General features: G+C 44.0%; 1 protein-coding gene across 1 annotated transcript; it reads left to right on the top strand.

Moving 5' to 3' along the window:
* The first annotated feature begins 6211 nt into the window (after window positions 1-6211).
* Window positions 6212-7135, top strand: LOC135499385 (uncharacterized). Its single transcript, XM_064790130.1, has one exon. The coding sequence runs from the start codon at window positions 6212-6214 to the stop codon at window positions 7133-7135; it is 924 nt and encodes a 307-aa protein (XP_064646200.1).
* Window positions 7136-9373: the final 2238 nt, after the last annotated feature.

The following is a 9373-nucleotide window of genomic DNA, read 5'->3' as shown; positions in this document are numbered from 1 at the left end:
AATTCCATGGTAATTGGCGCATGCCTCCAACTATCAATCCAGCATCCTCTTGCAAACAGGGCCTACTCCTTACGCATCTTTCTGATTGAGGGAGTAAACATATCGAGGCCACATATCGAGTGATCGATGGCCGGATTTGTCAGGATGTCAAGCCAGCTGCTCCTACCTCTTCGAAGGGGGGGGGGGGGGTTAATAGAAGACAAGGACTTGCTAGTTCTTCTTCATCACCATTCTTCATAGTAAATATTTCAGATGCAAAGATACAAAACAAAAACAAAGTACTGCTATTTGTGACATAACACAAACTCTTTATTTATCCACAAAATGATGAATTTCCTTTACTGTACTCTTGAGTGCCGTTATTACATCGTAAAACACCTTTAAAAACTTCTAAAGCTGTCAAATGAAATAATTTTGAATAAGCAACCTCAAATGCCATCCCATATATGAAAAACAAAACTAGAGCAAGCCAAACTGTTTCCCTGTACATAGGGCCAGGAAATCGAACATCAACCCCTGATTTCCAGCTCAGACATATAACATTTAAGTAAAGATTTAACAGATCTATTTTCGAGCTGGGGAGAGAGCAATAAATGTGTCAATCTACAATGTAAATGTAACTCATGTTGCGAATAATACCTTCCGATTCCTTATGGCTGCTTCCCTCGCCTTCTTCTTTAAATTCCTATCAATTCCTTGGTGGCAACGAAGTTTCTTAATGCCAACCACAGCAAATGGTGTTGCTCCTTCCCAGTATATCTTAGGGGGTTTCTTTCTTTCATGAAAATCTGGAGAGAAAAGTATGATTATCAGTACAATACAATATTACTTTAAAAGGGCGACAGAAAGGCAGCCCTTACTTACTACCTTACTAATGCCATGGGATTTATGCAATATCATTCCTTCCTTCATAGCTACATGTACAGTATAGTTAGTAGTATAGTTATCGACGGACGGTAGCAGTACCGGGTGGGCAGCATTACTGAGCTATAGACCAAGAGGCCCTACGCCTAGGGGTGCCTAGGCTAGGCCCTACAAAAGAAGAGTGGGAAGTGGCAGCGCTGCCCGCCCCCCTGGCCCTGGGCAAGACTGACATATGGGACTGACATATGATTCGGCTAGTCTGTAAGGCGTATAGCCTACACGCCTATAGCCTACACGTACCCGGTTGTATGCCGGGTACGTGTAGGCTATAGTATAGGCCTAGGCTTATATGTGCATAAATATTATGATCGATAAATCTGTAGGTAGGCCCTACCAACATCATGATGTGATGATAAAAGCATGTATGTGAGGCAAAGACGCCTACAGTCGAAATGATAATGACTTAAATATATATGCCAAATATATATGCCTGGCTAGCAATGGGCTAGCAATAGCAATTCATGTAGGAGGCTATCGTGATGTACAAGGACCGATGTACCATGTACAATGACAATGTACATGTACTTTGAATGTATTATATATACGTCATGTACATGCCTTTGAGGAATTTACCAAAGTCGGGATCTTTCCAATACGTGATAAAGGTAGTTTTCGTAGCAGTTTCGAAACTCCGGATGGGGAGATGAATACGGGATAAATCAGCCTCTGTTCTGAACTTCGTCTGATCCTTATACATAGATGAATCGTCAATTTCTGCGTCCCAATACGCTTGCCACTCCGGTTGAACCGGAGGGGCAGCTGTCATAATATTGGTCGCCATATTGGGTTGATATTTCCCGCAAAGCAGGCAACCCCATAATGACGTCATCAGGGACTTTCCCAAACTATTTATAAATTTTCGCGGCAATCTGTCCTGGACCTGCTTCTCTAGCCTCTTCCCGGAGAACGAGTACTGACGGCACAGCGGTTGTATGTATAATGCGGACTCAAACCGGTCCCAAGACGAAACAAAGAAGCTAAAGGTTAATTTTGTTACACAAGCAAGAGTTAATGCCAAGGTGCCCTGCATGTATCTTATCTTTCATTTCACGGCGCATGCTTTTCGGAATCACAAAACGTTCACCGCGCATAATAATGTCATCCAACATTGAAAGTTCGTCTCTGTAATTGAAGTACAACACTTTTAGGTAGGTCACTTTTGATGTCAGGCCATCCTTGCGCAATGGTTTCCATCAATGCTGTAAGTTCAGTGTCTCGCGCAGTTTCATCGCGTATTTTGCTCAGTTGTTCCTGTTTGATCGGAGAGAAATTAATGAGGTTGACTGTTACAAGTTCGGTTTCAGGCTTATCAGCAAGTGGAGCCCTCGACAGCGTATCTGCCAGAGGAATCGCGGTCCCAGCCTTATGCGTAAGGTCAAAATCATACTTTTGGCTACGTAGGAGGAGTCTCTGCAGGCGTCATGGTGCCTTATACAACGGTTTTTACATGATCGGTACCAAAGGCTTGTGGTCGGTGATAACGTGAACTTTACGACCATAGGTGTAATGATGGAATTTTTCGAGACCAAAACAAATTGCGCACATTTCCTTCTCTATCTGAGCCCAGTTCTTTTCACTATCTGTCAGTGATCGGCTTGCATATGCGATAGGTCTTCCATTTTGGAGTAGGGCTGAGCCTAGCCCATACTCACACGCATCATTCTCAAGTGTCAGTTCCTTTTTAGGATCATAGAGAGCAAGCACGGGTGCTTCACAGACCATTTTCTTTATGGCAGTGAAAGCAGCGTCCTGAGAAGAGGACCACACAAAGGGTGTGTCCTTCTTCGTGAGGTTGCGTAGCGGCGTAGCTACAGAGGTCAGATTCGCCAGAAATTTCGACAGGAAGTTAACTATGCCCAGAAAACGTCGAAGTTCCTCCAGATTTGTTGGAGGGGGCATGTCAGCAATAGCACGGACTTTCTCAGGGTCCACTTGTAATCCTGTCCTACCGACTTTGTGTCCCATGAAAGTAATCTCGGGCATGCGCAGTTCCAGTTTTGACAAGTTAAGCTTGATCCCCTTTTCACGACAACGCGATAGAAAGTTCCTCAAGTTTTTGTCATGGGTTGCAACATCCGGACCATGGATAACAATGTCGTCGGCAATACACTCAACACCATCGAGACCATCGATGGCCTCCAGAAGCTTTTTCTGGAACAGTTCGCTTGATACATTCAAGCCGAAAGGTAGACGGCGCCACCTATATCTGCCAAAGGGAGTTTGGAACGTTGTCAGCATACTAGATTCATCATCAAGTTCCACGTGCCAGTACGCGCTTTTCACATCCAGCTTAGTGAAGACACGGGAATTTGCCATGTTATGGAGAGTGTCATCCAAAACAGGCAGTTGATAATGCTCACGTTTAAGAGCACGATTTAACGCAAGCGGAGAGAGACATATGCGTATGTCACCAGACTTTTTCTCCGCGATAACCATCTGGTTAAACCATGGGGTCGGTTCCTCAACAGTAGCCAAAACCCCAATATCAGCTAGCTTAGGGATCACGTCCAAAGTCCTCACGCGATATTAGCCGGCGAAATTCACCCTTTCGCCTGCGAAATCTGTCCGAAAATCGACCGGCGAATGTGAGGCGATAATATGAAATCGCCGGAATGTCAGATGCGAAATTTGCCCACAATCGCGCCAATTCTTTGATTTCGCCCCAAAAATCGCTCCAGGCGATAATGGAGCGATTTTACGAAATTGGTGGCTCTTGCATGCTTGTCCGATATTCGGAACGATTTTGCAACGACTTTTGTCTTGTTTTATTTGCGGAAAAGTGCAGTAACGTGAACAAATCGGGTCATACTAAACAGCGTCCACCAGGTTTAAACACATACATACATTAAAACCATCCAAGTAAAATCTAATGGTCTTAAACAAAATAAGCATGAAATTGTTAAGAAATGTATTTTTTATGGTGTACGTATGACGTTTTGGCCACAAAATTTTATTTTGATGACTTTATACCCGACTTTAAACCTGGTGAACGCTGGTGGGCGCTGGTGGACGCTGTTTAGGATAACCGGATACTACAACGATCTTGATTGGTTGGCTGAGACTCGGAAACATAAGCCTAACTATGATTAGCTGTATGATTCGGTACATTCCGCCACAATCCTTCGGAATACATACCATAATACTAAGAACCTCAGACCTCTGTGCCATATTTGTGTAGCTCCTTGTGGATAGATGTGATGTATATGATTACTGCAGTCAGGTTGACCGGGAATTCCAGTTTGTGTTTTTATTCGGTCTGCTATCAGCTGATGTCGGAATAGGCATACTACAACACATATAGGCCTCTAATATTGGCTTCGTTCCGATGGTTGGTGAGAGCGAATTAGGCGCGATTATTATTTTCGCCTGCGATTTTTATTCAGTCTGAATTTTCGCCTGATCATAATAGAATCGCCGAAGCAGGGAGCGATTTGGAGGCGAATGAATGTGGCGATATTCGACCAGGCGAATTTTCGCCCCGATTCGCGCAGCGAATATTCGCGTGCGGACTTTGGACGTGATCCCTTAGTCAGTTCAGTTTTCAGTCTGTCACGAAGTGATATAAGTGTGCGGTGAACAGGAGAGATAACAGGATGAACAGAGTCATCGACCTTGAGAGATACTTTGCGTGGGAGTTTCCCAAGGCCACCATCGAACACATCAGCAAATTCCTCAGTTGGTTCAGATGCCATGATATTGGCAACACGGTCCATTTGAGAGTCATTAATGTGAACGAGTTTCATAGCTTGAGCTGCTTTGAAGCCTATCAGTGGTGTCAGATCCTCGCGGACAATTATGAATTCAACATTGTAACGCCTTGAATTTTTCGGATTGACAACAACGACACGAGCGACACCTAGCGGTACGAATGGCGAGTTATCCCACAGCTTGAGTTTTCGGTCGGAAGGCCTTATTTCAATGTGAGTAGCGTATCTCATTGGCAAGATATTGACACAAGCTCCAGTGTCAACTTGAAAAACAACCTTTCGTTTCTCAACAAGCAGCCTACACTTGACCTGACTGGCCTTGTCACTGATCGAGTTGATCGACGAGATATGACTGATCCAGTGAGGTTCAGCAGAGTCAGAATCGCAACTAGAGTCACTTTCAGAGTAATCTGCAGCATGCACTTTCCTTGAGGTGTGCCTACCAGTACCAGTACACATGGCCTCAAAGTGGTTTTTACCGCCACACTTATTACAAGTTTTGCCCCACGCGGGACATTCAGTTTTCTTGTTTCATGTTTCTGAGTGCAGAACTTACAGTGACGAACAGCCGTCCCTCCATGCTGTTCCGATCGTGAGCGAGAACCAGAGTAAGAACCAGAACTTCCTTTCTTAGAGTAAAAGCCATGTCAAGACGAGTACGATTTCTTAGACGATGTGTACACTTTATTAACAGATTCATTTCGGAATTCCTTTCCATGAATATTAGCAGACTCCGCAACTTTCCCAATATCGATCGCACGAGCTAGAGTCAGATTGCGTTCCTTGAAAAGAGTTCTCTGAGTTTCCGAGTCTCGTATGCCGAGTACGATCCGGTCTCTCAAGATCGATTCTACACTATTTTCGTGGTAGTTGCAGGTCTTTATCAGTGCACGAATTGCAGATAGGAAAGTCTCGAAGGTTTCGTCTGGGAGCTGGTCCCTCTTGTTAAAGGCAAAACATTCATACGTTTCATTGGTTTCCCAGACAGTGAAAGTCTGAAACTTCTCCAGGATTTCAGCCTCCGTACGGTTCTCATCCGCAGTTTTGAATGTGAACCCGTTGTATATCTTCAAGAGATCATCCCCCAAAGAATGAAGGAGCAATGCCACCTTGTACTCCTCATTTTGCTCACCCAGGCGGGTAATAATCGAGTAGTTCCTCCATTTCTGGCGGAACACCTTCCAGTTCTGAGCAGAATTTGCCGTAAGGTCAGGTGCCTGAGGCGGCTTGATGCCCTGTACAGGTCTTGGAACGGGAGCAGGTTGAGGTGGGTCAGCCATTGGGTGAGGTCAAATGTCTGAGTTAACTCAAAGTTAACACTAACACTAGCACTAACCCCAGTGTTAACCATGAGACTTGACCTCTTGCCAAAGTGTAGAGTTAACCCAAAGTTAATCCAAAGTTAACACTTTTTGGCTCTGGAGTTAGTGCTAACTTGGAGTTTACTCGAGTTAACCTGAGCACATGGAGCTATTCAGTCAAATTTGTATTACGGATTGCACTAGGCTAACACTAACCCCTAGAGGTTAACTCTGAGTTAACGCTTTATGAGGTCAAGTATCAGAGTTAACTAGGCAGCCATGTTGTTCCTCCCGATGATTCAAGCTGTTGCTGGTTTTCGCCATGCTAATTACCAGAGAACACCCGCATCTTCAGAAGAACTACTTCACAGGCAGCTCCATCTGATGGAGAGAGACTTGGAGGAGGTTACGGAAGAGTATCATAGGTTTCGAAATGCTAGAGACTGCTATTTCCAGACATCTGTGAAGCGGATGAGAACATTCCTGTTGTATCTGGCCTCTGGTGGTTACCATCGGCAGGTGGGCTATACTCAAGGTATAGCCAAATCAACTGCAATTCTCCACAATCAGGATGTTGCAGACTTCTTTTTCCAAGTTAGCCCCCGCTACATTTCATTGCCAGGGCGTGAGGAACTGGACATTTTGAGTTCAAGACTGCAGGATGTGCAGGGGAATGAGAGAAATGTTATTCTTTATATTGACGGAGTCATTATAAAGATCCAACGCCCAGATCATGCTGGGGATGCCTACTACTGTGGTCGTCATGGTAAAGGATGTGACTCAATAAATGTCCAGATAATCTGTGACAAATTTGGTAGAATTAGACACGTGATAACTGGAATACCAGGGGCAACGCATGACAAGACGGCAGCAGAGTTTTGTCGCCAATTCAGGACTTTTCTTGATGGACTCCCCCCTGGGTATGTTGTTCTTGGTGATCCTGCCTACAGGGGTTTACACCCATCGGTCCTTCATACTTTCATCGGACGCAACCTGAATCCAGCGCAACTCCAGTTCAATGACAGGTGCACTCGTCTCCGCCAAATAGTTGAAAGGACAATTGGTGCAAACGAGTTAAAGTGGAGGATGAACCAGCTTAAGGAGAACCGGTACCCCGCCAAATCTGGGCCAGAGTTCGCTTCTATGTGTACCATTGCTACATGTGTTCTGCATAACCGGTTCACAAACTTTCTGAATAATTAAGATTCTGGATGGGACTGTTTGTGAGGACAGCTTTGCACCAGATTAGTCTTGGTTTCTTGAGACTACGGTACTGTTGCGGCTTAGTTTTTTGAGACTACTGCTGCTTGTAAACATTGTAAATCCATGAACCAGAACCTGGAATAATTTGCTTTTCAGGGACCACCACAAATACATGTATCACCAATGCCATGAAACTATGTGTAGAAAGATTGAGTTTCATTTCAGCAATTTACATTTCAATAAACCATGTACATGTAAGCCATGGTGTTTTCTCTATTTATCGGCAAACATGTACCGGTAATTATAGGCCCCAGATCCCGTCTGGGGACTATATTGTTATCACTGGAATTCTCGAAACTGTTATTTTCTTCCACCAACACATTTATTGCGGTAGTCCAGCAAAACGGCGAAATAAGCCAGAAATCAATCACCCTTACACCACCAAACCCAATTCCATCTATGGACTATCGCAAAAGTATTTTTAAAATCCTGAGTATTTCGATACTTTTGAAGCATTTCTGCTGAGATATCGTTTGATCGTCTTCTCCCAACATGCCGAAGCTGCGATTCAATCTGACATGCGCTGTGACATGCGCAGAGGCGAGACGCTGATACATTAGCATAAGCTCCGTCCCGTCATAATGACGTCATTATTCTCAGGAGTTGGTCGAGCGATGGGACAATGGAGGTATTATAAAGAAACCCAATTCGATTCATGGACTATCGCAAAATGATTTTTCAAAACTCAGAATATTTCGATGCTTTAGATGCGTTTTTATGACTCCAGCTCCTCCCTCTGAGAGCTGGAGTCAGTATTGTTTTCGCTCAGGTTTCTCGTCCAATCATGTGACCTCTCCAACGCTCGATAATGCACTCTTTTCGTCCACGTTTTAGGCCAATCTTTGGCATGAACATGAAATCTAATAAGCGCAGTACTTAAATCAGATGTTTCTCTCGCCTTGAAAACATTCCTGGGTAAAATCCATTGAGATTAGCCGAGTTAATCTACTTTTTCCGTGCTTAAAATCTCTGCCGCTGAATTCTATAAATAGAAACTATTAACATCGCGGCAGTGTGGTTCCCATTGTGTGCCCTCCCACTTCACACCATGTCAGGAAGTTTTACGGAGAGGAAGGGCGTGCGGTAAGAAGAATGGCCAAAATGACGTCACGTTTTCCTGACAATGCCTCTTGCCAGACCAGTCAAGCATTGGGAAAGCATCTTTAATTCAGACAACGTTAGAACTAAAGTAAAAGCAGATTTCACCACTAACCAGTCAAATCGGAATACGACGGCGCAAAATGTTCTCGCTTTCTACTCTGTTGACATGACGACTACCTGGGGACTATCAAATTTGCTACCAGCAAATTTCGGAATTCTAGTTTGAGATCTGATGTGTCCCTAAGGAGAGTCTGATAAATGATTTGAAAAAAAGGAAATTTAACACTCTAACAAATAACTTTTTTCTCTCCATAATATTAATACATGTATAGCAAAACCAGTAACAACTGCTATCTACATGTAGTATTATTTTAACAATCAATGAAACTTAAATACTTTAGGAATTGATGAAAAATTTCATAATGTCATGTTTTGTATTGCACCGAAGCAAACAAAATGCATAATATCAACTGATGACGATCTAGTTCAGTCTCAGCGTAGAGTCTTTTAGTTACATGTATCTTTAAATCTACTTGACACCAGTTCCTGTCTTAGATCGTTAGAAATCATCATCATATATTCAGTTCAGTTGAGGACTGGGACTCCCTCCGATTTCCACGTGGTCTGGTTCAGCTTCTACTACTACCACTCGGTCTGTTCCTTGAACAGTCATGCCGGCTTGGGACATCATGACATGTCGAATCAAGGTCAACTCCCCTAACAAGGTGCCAAGAATCTTATTCCTCTCCTTCATGAGTTTGTTCTACTCAGCCATCAGTGAAATGTTTTGCTCCTGCAGCTCTACAGAGTTCACCAAAAAGTCACCTTTGGGTGGGACTTTCTTACTAGGAGTGAAATCCTCAGGCATGTTGTCAGGGCAAGAGGCAGATGCGCGTTTCCTCCTCTCCACAGCAGAAGGTTGATGACTGACGTGGCCACTTTTTCTTTTCGTCGGCAGCAGGGGCACTGGTCTCCCACTCCCAGCCATCTCAGAGAAGAAACTTGTATCCTCCTCAGAATGCTCAGGCATGTCACCCAGTCTTGGTCTTCCGACATTCAAGCTGCTGCTACTACTAC

Source organism: Lineus longissimus, chromosome 15 (genome assembly GCF_910592395.1).
Source record: "Lineus longissimus chromosome 15, tnLinLong1.2, whole genome shotgun sequence".
Lineage (NCBI taxonomy): Eukaryota > Metazoa > Nemertea > Pilidiophora > Heteronemertea > Lineidae > Lineus > Lineus longissimus.
This window is presented reverse-complemented; position numbering and strand designations above follow the sequence as displayed.